We start from the raw sequence: 13,648 nt of genomic DNA on the forward strand, positions 1-13,648 counted from the left end.
GGTAGACATGTCCTACGTTCTCTTATCACTTTATATTGCCACAATTGCAATAAAACTTTTTAATAGGACACGTCTGCCATCAGTAAGCGAGCGGTAGAGGTCCTTTAAGTAGTTGGAACAGTCGATGATAATACATATAATGAAGGGTGATGATGCTAAAGAATGAATAAGACTTATGTTATGAGTAGTAAAAGTGGGGAACAAAGCAGCGCTACATAAATGGAGCAGTCCAGTGATATCGGCTGGACCAGCCATGCCAAAGAGCCAGATGCGGATGACGTATGGAAGCTACAAGGCAATAAGAGTAGAAGGACGTGAAATAGACTTGTTTAGGGCAAAATGTACGGTTCTAGGATCAAGCAATTTTTAATTAGCAAGAATAAGAATGGAGCAGTAAGATAAACCAGGATGATTCTAATACTAAACTAAAAGAGTCTAAGTATTGGACCTAAAATACTTTGCGGAAGGCTTCGCGGAAGGGGGTGCACAGCTCCTCGTAGCTGCGCACTGAAGAATTACTGGTAGGAGAAAGAGAAGCTACTGGGGTGTGGTGTACCTGCGTCGTGTAACCTCAGCTCCAGCTACTCCACGCCCCAGTAGCCTCTGTAGATAATTAGCATATTAGGGCAGTGGACAACCCCTTTAATGATGAAAAAGAGGAGCTGTAGCCAGAGTTTTATTTTTCCAAATTCAATAACAGATGTGTAACAGAAGATCCGCTTGAACCATTAAGGTCTTTCACTCACCTTCCATTTTTAGTTTCCGTTATGATCCCCTTAAAGAGAACCTCTCATGCAAATGAACCCACCCTAAATAAAGAGAACCCGTCACCATGGACCTCATTTTCACTAAGGATAGGTTGCAAAAGCCCATTACAGCTGGATTACAAAAGAGATCTGCCTTTTTGGGGCATTTGCATTACAATACAATAGTGCGTTTTAACTTACCTTGCACCCTGACAGAATCCTGTTCTGCCCAATCACTCCTCAACCCCCACCCTTTGTGCTCCTGTACAACTCCTCCATCCTGATCCTTCACTGAAACAAGGACAGAGCTGAAAGCTTTGCGAGCTGACATCAGTGGGGGAGGGAGGAGTTGTACAGGAGCACAAAGGTGGGGGCTGAGAGCTGAGGAAGATTGAGCAGCAAGGCGCATGTTTTTTTTTTTTTTTTTTAAATGCATCTAAACCAAAACAAAACAAATTTGGGGCTCAGAACAGGATTCTGTCTGGGTGCAAGATAAGTTAAATCACACAATTATATTGTAATATAATTCTTCTGCAACCAATCTTTATTAAAAATGACGTCCCTGGTGATAGGTTCCCTTTGAAAACTATGATTAAAGAGGACCTGTCACCTCAATTTTCGGCACCAGGAGCTGCTTACTAAAGTAAGCAGCTCCTAGTGCTTGAACAAACGCCGCAGTATTACAGTGATAGCGTTACCGGAAACCTCTGTTAATGCTATCAAACACTGCGGCGGGGTACAATGTAATCATCGGACAGCTCGCAAAGCTGTCCGATGTATTCATGAGGGGGCGGTCTGAGGCGCTGCCTCATCCCCGGACAGCCCCACTCGCTCCATAGGCCGGAAGTGACTGTCGCGTGCTAGGCGGCAGTCACCGCCCCCTAGCCACGCCCCCTCATGAATACGTCGGACAGCTTTGCGGGCTGACCGACAATTACACTGTACCCCGCCACAGTGTTAGATAGCGTTCCTGGAGGTTTCCTATAACGCTATCACTGTAACACTAGGAGCTGCTTACTTTAGTAACATCTCCTAATGCCGATAAATTGGGTGACAGGTCCTCTTTAAAACGCATTGCCCTTATCCCCAAATGGTTCCTTTCCATGGCTGCAATGTTAAAAAAAACATCTGTTCGTAAACCTACGTGAAACTCACCTGATGTGAGCCCATCACCCCAAGAGAGTCCAATGATGCCCTGCAAATTCATTTTTTAGCTAAGGGTACGGTCACATGTACCACTAGCGCTAATTAAAACTGAGTGGTTACCGATTGCTTTCATTTCCATAATAACGCATATGCGACGAGGCTCAGGCCCGCCCCCGTATACTAGCACTGCATTTATAAACGCAGCACTAGTGGTACGTGTGTCCGCACCCTCACCCTCATTGTGCGTTCACACATGGCGGTAAATGGAGCCGTTTTCAAATGCATCACAGCAGATGAAAAGAGGAGATTTGCGCTAATAATAATAATAATCCTTTATTTATATAGTGTCAATTACATTGATGTCAACATTGCATTTACAAAGGGCGCCAGTTAATAGGGCTCTATAATGTATTTGCTAAAACATGGCGACAGGTTCCATTTAAAAAGAGTACCTGAAAGTCCTGACGGAAGGGTGTACCGAGCCTTAGGTTACTGTCAATTGCAACAATGTAAGCAGTTGGAAATCCAGAGAAACATCAGAGAACCCTCCAGAACGTTGCTGCAGTGCCAACTGTACAATAACAATCACCTACGTCATATCAGTCACCGTGCACAGAGGGTACGAAAGCATTAAAATGCTCCATTATGTGGCAAAACTGGCAGGGGGCATAAAGGAAGGAAAAGGTAACAGAAGTGCATCTCAATAAAGTAGAATATCAGCAAAAAGTTATTATTTTCAGTAATTACCGTATATACTCGAGTATAAGCCGACCCGAGCATAAGCTGAGGCCCCTAATTTTATCACATAAAACTGGGAAAACCTATTGACTCGAGTATAAGCCGAGGGTGGGAAATGCATTGGTCACAGCCTCCCCAGTATATAGCCTACCAGCCCCTGCCCCAGTGTATATAGCCTGCCAGCCCCTGCCCCAGTGTATATAGCCTGACAGGCCTTGCCCCAGTGTATATAGCCGCCCAACCCCCCCTTCCTGTTGTGCAGCACAACAATACCATTGCAGCGAACGGATCGCACAGAAGATCTACGGGGGGCGCCGGAAAGGAGAGTTTTGATTTATTTTTTTGACTCGAGTATAAGCCGAGTTTTGGGTTTTCAGCACATTTTTTCGTGCTAAAAAACTAGGCTTATACTTGAGTATATAAGGTAAATCATATACAGTCGTTACAAACAGAGAGTACTTTTTCCAAGCGAGCCAACAATGCTGGAGTCAGTGCTACAAGACGTATCACGCACAGACGTATCCAGGACACGTGAAGCCACTCCTGACTAGTGGACAACGTCTCAAGCGTCTCACCCGGGCCAAGGGGAAAAAACTGGTACAAGGAGTTTTCAGATGAAAGTACATTTTCCATTTTATTTGGAAATCAAGGTGCCACGAGTGGAGAGGCCACAATCCAAGCGGTTTAAGGTCTAGTGAGAAGGTGCCACAGTCAGTGATGGTTTGGGGAGCCGCGTCATCTGCTGGTGCAGGTTCACTGTGTTTCAGCAAGACCAAAGTCAGCACAGAAGTCTAGCAGAAAGTTCTAGAGAACTTCACGCTTCCCTCTGATGACAAGCTTTGTGGAGATGGAAATTTTATATTCCAGCAGGACTTGGTACTTCTGGCAGTGGGGGAAAGTGTCAGTACCTGGTTTGACAACCACATGATCACTGTGCTTGATTGGCCAGCAAACCCGCCAAAGGGCTATTGTCAAGAGGAAGATGAGAGACACCGGACTCAATGCAGACGAGCCAAGAAAAGCAATTAGTTCATTCTAATATTTTGAGATAATTGGGGGAAATTTATCAGAAGTGTCTCAAGTAAAACTGTTCTAGTAGCTCATCGCAACCAATCAGAGCTCAGCTTTCATTTTATAAGCTGCTGTATGGAAGTGAAAGCTCATCTCCGATTGGTTGCCACGGGCAACTAGAACAGCTCTGCCCTCAGACACTTCTGATTAATCCCCCCCCCCGCCAAAATTACTTTTAGGTTTTCCTTAGCTGTAAGGCACATGATCATCACCAACATCATAAATAAACACTTGAAATCAAGTTAACTCTGTCTGTAATGGCTCTATATAACATATACGTTCAACTTTTTGAACACGGAAATAAAAACTTTTTGCTGATATTCTAATTTATTGAGATGTACGTATAGCAAGATGCATCAATTCTACCTTACAGTGTGACCAGGCTTGGCTCGCAGTGGCGCAACTAGAAGCTGATGGGCCCCAGTGCAAAGTCTGTGCCGGCCCCCGACTATAATGTATGGTGCATAGTAATAGTCTTCTCATATAGGAAAGTGACACCATAAGGGCCCCCTAAACCTCTTGGGCCCGGGTGCGATCGCAACCTCTGCACCCCTTCAAGTTACGCCCCTGCTGGCTCGCCTTCACTAATGTAACAAGCTGTGCCCCGGAACAAGGAATGGATAAAATGTAATCTAAAAGGGCCAATATTTTTACTATAACATATGCAGGGGATCCACATTCTGCCTAAACCTGTTGGATTTTACAACAGTTTACAAAACCTTTGTGCCCTGATCATTAAGGAGGCAAGAAAATTCATCTGTAGAAATCGTAACACATGCACCGAATGACAACGGACTATGGAGAGTGTTCTCGCGCCTGTGCTTACCATCATCCTGGGTGGGCTTAGTCTTGCTGTCTGCCAGATTGACCTTTTCTGGTGTCATGTCTCTTGCCCCTATGGCTCCTGCTTTATACTTAATCCTGCCTAACGTCCTGCGCTTTAAAAGGAACGACGTACGCCTGAACTGGGCGAAGGCTTTTAAGGCTCGGCCTCTGGATACTGCCCAGGCAGAGAGGTTTGGGTGCGGGAGAAGGAGTCTATTCCTAGATTCCCTCTTGCCAAAGTAGTGGGTCGAAGGATAGAGTCTACCTTTGCGGCGAATGCGTTTTGGTGGTGCATAGCATGGGTGACTTTTTTGGCGTGGCTGGCCCTGGGTGGTATAGATGTGTGACAGTCCATCAAAGAGCCCCTTCAGTTGACTGTTACTGGGGAGGCTTCTGAGGGAAGGAGCACTGGAGAGACTTGATGAACTCTGTGGGGAATTGGATGTGGTAGAATTGCTGGATTTCTGGGAGCCTGGGCTGTAGCCCGACACGGAGGAGGAGGTGACATGTGAAATAGAAGGAGCAGGTTGTAAAGGTTGTGGGGGACAGTTTAGCTTGTGTGCTTCACCCGGGTCATAAAGTTTTTTCCTAGGGCGGTAGTGCGCAGTGAAGTCTACAATTCGCCTGCGAAATTTGCGTCCCTCGGGTGACGGAGTGAAAAACTTAGTGAGGCCATCAATAAGCCCTTTAGTTTTCTTGTTAACTTTGAGAGGGGAGCAAGTGGAGGTGAAGGTGGAGCTGATGGAATGGGGACCAGGACGAGTGCGGTCAAGTGCAGCGAGGCTGCTGATGGGTTCCTTCACAGATGCAGCATGACCAGATGGCAGTGTGGTGGTACACATTTCAGTTTTTTGACTCCTACCAGATGACCCCCTTCCTGGGAAAGAATTCAGAGGTGCTTCTTCATTGGACATACACCTGCAGGAAAAAAAAAATCAGGAGAAATCAAAGTTTACACAAGAATTCAAGTTCAGAAATAATACAACAATCTGTAAGGGAATGAATAAAAGGGGGTTAGGATGTATTCACACATGTCTAATAAAACTAGTGCAGAAATTAGATTTTGAATTTTTTACTAAAGGGGAAGCTTTCTACGGCTTATTTTTGGCTAAGGAGTCCAGTGGGAGGTCCTTATAAAAACTGGTGGTCATGATGACAATCATATTTGAGTTCATATTCCATAGAACTGCTCAAAAAACATATGGACATACACAGCACCCCTTATGGTCCAGGGTTACAGGACTAAGGCGATGAGAAGACCCGGGAAGTCTGGTTTTCTAAATATTTTCTCTAAGCATGCAAAATAAATAAATACATTTTAAAAACAATAGATGCCCCTAGGTTACCGTATTTTTTGGACTATAAGGCGCACCATCAATAAATGCCTGTTAAAATGTCTAGGTGCATATATAAGGCGCACTGGATTATAAGAATGAATAAGCAGACCTGTGCACAGTACAAGGCAGCTGTTGTCTGTAAGTACGGTTCATATATAAGGCGCACTGGACTATAAGGCGCACCTGATTGTAAGGATGAATGACCAGCAGGTGGCAGACCTGTGCACAGTACAAGGCAGCTGTTGTCTGTAAGTACGGTTCATATATAAGGCGCACTGGACTATAAGGCGCACCTGATTGTAAGGATGAATGACCAGCAGGTGGCAGACCTGTGCACAGTACAAGGCAGCTGTTGTCTGTAAGTGCGGTTCATATATAAGGCGCACTGGACTATAAGGATGAATGACCAGCAGGTGGCAGACCTGTGCACAGTTCAAGGCAGCTGTTGTCTGCAAGTACGGTTCATATATAAGGCGCACCGGAGTATAAGGCGCACCTGATTATAAGGCACACCTGATTATAAGGCACACCTGATTATAAGGCACACCTGATTATAAGGATGAATGACCAGCAGGTGGCAGACCTGTGCACAGTTCAAGGCAGCTGTTGTCTGCAAGTACGGTTCATATATAAGGCGCACTGGACTAGAAGGCGCACCTTTGATTTCGGAGAAAATCAAAGAATTTTTTGTGCGCCTTACAATCCGAAAAATACGGTAATACATTTCAGCAAAAGGGTTGATTTTGAGAACATCCAATATAGATATATGTATGCATGTATATAAAAAAACAATACTATAGGAAAGGCATTTATAGCACAAAATCTGCATTAATACTTTCCTATGGGGTTTATTTCTATCCTCATGATAAACATGTATTTTAATAGACAAACCTATAAACTATAAGAACAGTCCGCACACGTGTCTCCCGGCAGTGTACAAACACAGAACAGGTGATCTAGGTGCTACTATGTAAAAGGACTTACAACATTCGTTGTTTTAGTTTGTTTTTGGGTCGGCCCATTGGCTTCGCATATCGCCTCTTTATCTGAGCAGCTTTTTCCTGGAGGATCTTGCGGCCTCTCTTTTTTGGCTGGCAGACCTGACAGATCCACATACCTAAAGCAGACAGAGGGAAGGAATGATTACTAGCAACAAGCATCATATATAATGAAACCGCTAGGCGGCGAGAGCGCCAGAGCCACCGCTAGACGGCGAGAGCGCCAGAGCCACCGCTAGACGGCGAGAGCGCCAGAGCCACCGCTAGACGGCGAGAGCGCCAGAGCCACGAAGCGCTCAGCCAAAATATTAAAGCAAGAGACCTACAACCAACATTAGCATGGGGTTAAGGCATGAAGACCACCATCAGGTGTCATAACCCCCCAGACTCAGGAGATACGGATGAGCCATGTTTAGAGTGCAGCTCAGTTCAAAGTAGAAGGTTAGAAAACTAATCTTAGTTACAAAAGAAAAATCTTCGTTACAAAGTTTTAGGGGTCCCCCCTGCAGGGTCTTGGGAAAGCTGGAGAGCGACAAAATAGTTTCACTGAAAAAAAAAACTATTTTAAAATTATGATAATGAAGCCGTGTCGCTTCTGGGCCTGGCTCCAGCAATGCTCCAACAATGATGTAATCACTGTGTTGTCCCTGACAGGCAGAAGTAATCAATCACTGCACCATCCCCCCCAGATGCTGTGTATGAGTGATCTAGCTCAGGAGGATTAGTCCTGTCTGGACAGTTCAGAAAGATTGTGTAATGTGTTTATCAATGGCAGGCTGAAGAGATCCAGCTTTCCCAAGGTCCTGAATGTTATAACAGCTTTTTCTGCAAAACCATTCAGACCAATCAGAGATTAAACAAGATCTGATCCTGCATCGGTGTAGCTACAGCATTCTCAGGGTATGTTTGCTTCATACTGCATCACATCACATGGTAGGTTTCCTTTAAGCTCCTATGAATGGGCAAATCAATCGTATGAATGTAACAATCTGCCCAATCATACAATGCACACAATTTGCTATTGAGTTCTGTTTACCTTCACTCTTCATTATTGTGACATTATGGTTAATATCTGGGAGGTATTTATGAAATATCAAAAGTTGAATTTTATTTATTTATTTTTTTAATTTCGGGGAGAGTTTGGGTGTATATTACCTTTTGGCATCCGTGCCAACGGCGGATCACAGCATTCCATGTGAAATCCTCTATCACAAGAATCACAAAACAGCATATTATCCTGGAAGACACAACACACAAGGAGTATTTTATAATAAAGGAAAGAAAAATGTCAATTTGTATTTTTTCCCCCCCCACAACTCACTGCATTTTTCCCTTGATTCCTACAGGCACTGCAGGTTTTGCATTCGATGCACTGCCACCGCAAAGCTTTAACATTGGATGTGAGCTCCGGGCAGAACTTTAGACACGATGGATGACCTGTAGGAAAATAACGTATGTACCATTAGGCAGCTCCTACACAAAATCCAGTAACTCTCCAGGACAGGCGGTCCCCTACTTAAGGAACCCCCATAGTTACAGACGGTCCCCTACTTAAGGACCCCCATAGTTACAGACGGTCCCCTACTTAAGGACCCCCATAGTTAGACGGTCCCCTACTTAAGGACCCCCATAGTTAGACGGTCCCCTACTTAAGGACCCCCATAGTTACAGATGGTCCCCTACTTAAGGACCCCCATAGTTACAGATGGTCCCCTACTTAAGGACCCCCTGGTTACAGAAACCTCTCACCTCTGGTGACCTCTCTGGATGTTACTATAGTCCCAGGCTGCAATGATCAGCTGTAAGGTGTCTGTAATGAAGCTTTATTCATAATCCTTGGTCCCATTACAGCAAAAAAATTGTAACTGCGGCTAAAAAAATTTTTTGCCTGGGGTTACAATTATAAAATATACAGTTTCGACTTGCATACAAATTTGTCTTAAGACCAAACTTGTGGAACCAATCTTGTATGTAACCCGGGGACTGCCTGTAGTCTGCTTGGGGAGGGCTTTTTGGGGTGCAGTCACACTGTGCGTTCCTGAAAACGGATGCGTTTGTATATTTATGCGTTTGGCTGGATTGAATCCGTTTCACAGCTGCCTACGCTCCTAGAATGGAAGATTTGGCTGTTTTGCAACTGTTTATCTTCAATTCTAGGAGTGTAGGGAGCTGGGAGACGGATTATAAATCAGCCAAACCATGGTTATCGTACATAAATGTATTTTCAGTCAGTTTTCAGTAAAAAGAACGCACCGTGTGACCGCACCCTTAGTTTTTGTACCAATTGGGTATTTTGTTTCTTGGGGGGGGGGGGGGGGGGGGGTGTCTTTTGAACTGTACTGTGTTTTTTGGCGAATCGAGGGTTTCGGTCACTAGTACAGCCGCCTGAAGTTGAGCCGTATAACAATGCTGCCTTCAGACAAAGGCTGTGCACCCTTGATGAACAGTGTAAGGGCGAGGTCACACATGGCGTTTTTAGGCAGTTTTTAGTTAGTGCTTTTTCAGATCGTAAAAAAATGAATGTTTTAAAAAAACACATCCATTTTTAAAAACCACATGCGGTTTTTGAAAATGCGTGTGTTTTTATCAGTTTTTAATTGCGCATATCCGGAAAACCGGACCAAAATGCATGTTTTTTTTTTTTAAAAAACAGATGCGTTTTTTACAATCTGAAAACTAAAAATGGCCCGAAAACGCCATGTGTGACATCACTCTTAGGCTACATTCACACAGACAGGTCGGCACCGAGGAACCACTCACCCCCACCCCCCTCCATAGTAATATATGGCCGGAGCACCGTATTATGTGCACCCATTGCCATGTATGGGGGATGTATATACGGTGTATATATGTCAGCCGTATATACGTGCCCATATGTGTGTGTGAATGAAGCCTTAGTCAAAGCCCCAGGGAATGGAGATACATAGGGGATCCAAATGGAATTTCTTAGAGAGAAGTGCATGATCGCACATTGTAACAGTTACATGGAGGGTCGGGCCTGTCGGATGTGATTACAGCCCCCGCTCCCACACCATTAGTGCGGCTTCGGAATAAGTCACCGCTCTCCTTCTAAACACAGCGCATTACGTGGGACAGCGGAGGAGCTAATTAAAGATAATTTGATCTTAATGAGGCAGAGCGAAGATCAGCTGCTAATTCTGGGGGAGGCTGATCCATGAAAGTCTGTGGATCTGTGTCCCAGAGGAGGGGGCGGTATGAACTCATGCTGTTCCTACACCATATATATATTAACCCCTGAAGTCCAGAAAAGGTTTGGCGGCACTGACGACAAGCCAAATGTTTTACATCTGTAGTGATATGCAAGAATATTTCTTCTTAAAGGGGCATTTCCATCTCAGCATCCATCACATTTATTTAAAATCATCTCCTTTATACATTCATCTTTTCAACTGTAGGATGCTGGGGGGAAGAAAAAAAATGTACTGGAGTGAAGATAATTTCACAAAAATGTAGTCAGAGAAAAGAAATAGTTGTTCTTGGATACGACCACCGCTGCTGTAGTGACGAAAATTTTTGCTGCACAAACGTAGCACTAACGTTTGACAGTGTGTGTGTGTGTGTGTGTGTGTGTGTGTGTGTGTGTGTGTGTGTGTGTGTGTGTGTGTGTGTGTGTGTGTGTGTGTGTGTGTGTGTGTGTGTGTGTGTGTGTGTGTGTGTGTGTGTGTGTGTGTGTCGGGGCCAGGTTGAACTTTTGACCTTCCATTTTCTGTTCATATATTCAAAACAAAAAGCAGCACAAACAAAAATTTGAACAGCACTAACGTAGCAGTATTGTTCGGCACCAGTTTTGTTTGATTTGGACAATGTGGGGGGGGGGGGGCTGGTTGACCTCTGGAAATTGATCTCTCACAACTAAGAGTATCCCTTAAAATACTTGGACCCAACCAGATTTGGCTTCCCATCAGGAGCTTATTCTACGGATAGGACACGCTATGGAAGGTGCAGATATAACGTCGCGGTTTCTTACAGCACAATTGAAGACTCTTATTCACTTACAAGGTACAATGGCAGATCTCAATTTGGGACCTCACTCCCCTAGAAGATCTTCTCACATCTACACAAGCACCTAAGCAATTGATCTCTCATCTAAGTGTGGCTTCTGGAGGACAGAGTGAAGACTACCTACCTCTATTCCCTACTGAAATGCATCGGAGACTGAACTGGGCGAGACTTTCTGACCTCAATACACATCAAATTATACCTCAACCATGGAGGGAGGAGAAGAGACCTGCAGAGAAAGCGTCTGCAAACAACTTCATCAGATCTGGTGCCCCCTGGATCCCGTGCTCCCCCACAGTTTGATATCTGAATTCGTATAATCTGGATTAAGATTATCACACGAGTCATAGGATCCTGATTGGTGGCTCACCCTTCCCCTACCCTTTGCGTGTCCCCATGAGCGTTTTAACCCCCAATGGGTTTTTCTCATGTTGGTTGTCCTTTTTCTATGACGACATCTTGGACTACCATTACTCTCTGCCAAATAACGTAGGATTAAAGATTATTCCTCACCACTACGCTTTAACACCGCGCCTTTGCTTACTAGAGTGGTGCCATTTCTTTTGTGCATGAGAATTTGTGACCCGATTTCGGTGCATTTCTGGTCTTTTCAGCAATAAACGTTATGGGACATAAATGCATAGCATAATGAATGGACGCTAAATGGCACTACAATGGCATGACCGGCACACAGCACAGAGCAGTCTGAATCCAGCTCCATATACTGTATACTGGGCAGTAGCTAAAATCTGGGCAACTGAATCAGGAGCCCAAAACATTCCCCAAGGAGAAGTCATCAATACCAAAGTCTTAAAACTGTGCAAATATAATGAGCAAACCAAATGCTTTTACAAATACTTTTTACCATTAAACCCCAACATGGCCACTTACCACTACTGCCGCAGTCTGCACACGATATGAGCTCTTCTGGCTTTTTATCTCGATTGGATTCCTTGGTCCCAAGACAAAAACTACAGATAGGAATGGGATCTGCTCGAGGCTGTAAAGAAAGACAGTAATACATCTGGTGAATCAGTTCAATGATCTATAAAAGGTGTTCATTTATAATCCACTTAGGTTTTTATATAGAAATATCCGGCACTCATCATTAACACAGTGGAGTAACCAATGCCCAAGTCAACAACTACTACATAGAATAGACACGCAACAAGGAGGAAAAAGTGGCAACAAGGAGGAAAAAGTGGCAACAAGGAGGAAAAAGTGGCAACAAGGAGGAAAAAGTGGCAACAAGGAGGAAAAAGTGGCAACAAGGAGGAAAAAGTGGCAACAAGGAGGAAAAAGTGGCAACAAGGAGGAAAAAGTGGCAACAAGGAGGAAAAAGTGGCAACAAGGAGGAAATCCAAAAACCGAAGTGAAATTTGCATTTCGTATGGTTGATAAAATCTGAATTAAACCGTGCAGGGGTTGTCCAAGATCAGAATTTATAATTTGCTATGGCTCCGACAACAAGTTACATTGGTCTTTACCTCTGATCCAGTGCAGCGCCTCCTACCGCCACAGGCCGCGTACATACAGAAGCCAAATGGAGGCCGCGTCTCAACAGTGGACACCTGCCACAGCCTTTGGATAAATTGGGTTGTAGTGGGTGCATCCGAAAAGACATCACCGCTGAACACCAGAGGATGATGGGAGGTGCTGCATTGAACTAGATGTTAAAGGGGTTGGCCAATTTTCAATAAGCCTGTTACATGAGACAAGTCTCCATGTACCTGTACCTTTGCCTCCTTTAATGACTGTGGCGAAACACACGCAAAAGCCATAAAAAAAAAAATAAAATAAAATTTGGGGACAAGTTCTAGCTGTAGAAACAATGGGGAGCACATGCGTAAAATTCCAGTTCATGTGCACGGCGAGTTACATTGTATTCCAATCGCTAACAACAAACAGATTAAAGCGACACCGGTCTGGATCATCATTATTGCTGTGAACCACTAAGCAGTAAATCAAGAATAATGAGCCCCCAGAGAATCCTTCAGGGTGGACGAGAGCTCTTCTCCTACGTGACACAATTAATCCACGGCGCCCCTTTTTATTGGCTCAATAAGCGTCTATTTGTGTGCACGGCGAGCGGCTTCCAGGAAGCCGGAAACCGGAGTCTATAAAACTCATTAAGCAATTGCCATAACAATGCAAGCGGAGCGCAGCCACCACACGGGGAGAGGGGTCCGTGATCTCACATCACCACACACACGGCTCATGAACATCCAAAACACGGATGACACTTCAGAGCGCGGAAACTCCAAGGTGCCCTGTATAAAATCCATGCCACGCATCTCTCTATGTAATCACGGATCGCTCTTCGCAGCCGCCAGCTTACAAGTACCTACTTCTCCACTTCAAAAAGCCCTTCAACAGAACGAGCCTCAAATTAAACTCAAGCAAAACAAGAGCATCTAATGATACATCAAGTACCAGTAGGAGCAACAGGATTTCTGCCATTTTAAAGGAATATCTGGAGTTACACTGAGGAATGGACAGACTTCCCATTTCTCGATCATTAAAATTGCACAATGTACAGCGCACCCCAGCAAAACGGAAACTGCAGATTTATCAACCCAATAACCTTTACCCCCCCCCCCCCCCCGAGCCTTTGTTGAAAAGTGCACTGCAGGCTACCAGCTTAAAGGGAACCTGTCACCAGGGACCTCATTTTCACTACAGACAGGTTACAGAAGCCCATCACACCTGCAGTGCACATCTTTTTTTCTGCTTTCTGTAAGCATTTGCATTACAGTATAATTGTGTG

At 44.6% G+C, this 13,648-nt stretch overlaps 1 protein-coding gene across 4 annotated transcripts in view; it reads right to left on the minus strand.

The window, feature by feature from the left end:
• KAT6B (lysine acetyltransferase 6B) overlaps positions 1-13,648 on the minus strand; it is a 73,800-nt gene that overhangs the window by 35,357 nt on the left and 24,795 nt on the right. For 3 of the 4 annotated variants that reach the window (XM_072130661.1, XM_072130664.1, XM_072130662.1), the window contains 5 exons: positions 11,773-11,881; positions 8,183-8,298; positions 8,017-8,098; positions 6,848-6,980; positions 4,528-5,444 (listed from right to left, as the gene is read on the minus strand). In XM_072130661.1, coding sequence (XP_071986762.1) covers positions 4,528-5,444; positions 6,848-6,980; positions 8,017-8,098; positions 8,183-8,298; positions 11,773-11,881 — 1,357 coding nt within the window. The remainder of the gene's footprint in view (positions 1-4,527; positions 5,445-6,847; positions 6,981-8,016; positions 8,099-8,182; positions 8,299-11,772; positions 11,882-13,648) is intronic. The other variant, XM_072130665.1, reaches the window with a different exon arrangement.

Source organism: Engystomops pustulosus, chromosome 11 (genome assembly GCF_040894005.1).
Source record: "Engystomops pustulosus chromosome 11, aEngPut4.maternal, whole genome shotgun sequence".
Lineage (NCBI taxonomy): Eukaryota > Metazoa > Chordata > Amphibia > Anura > Leptodactylidae > Engystomops > Engystomops pustulosus.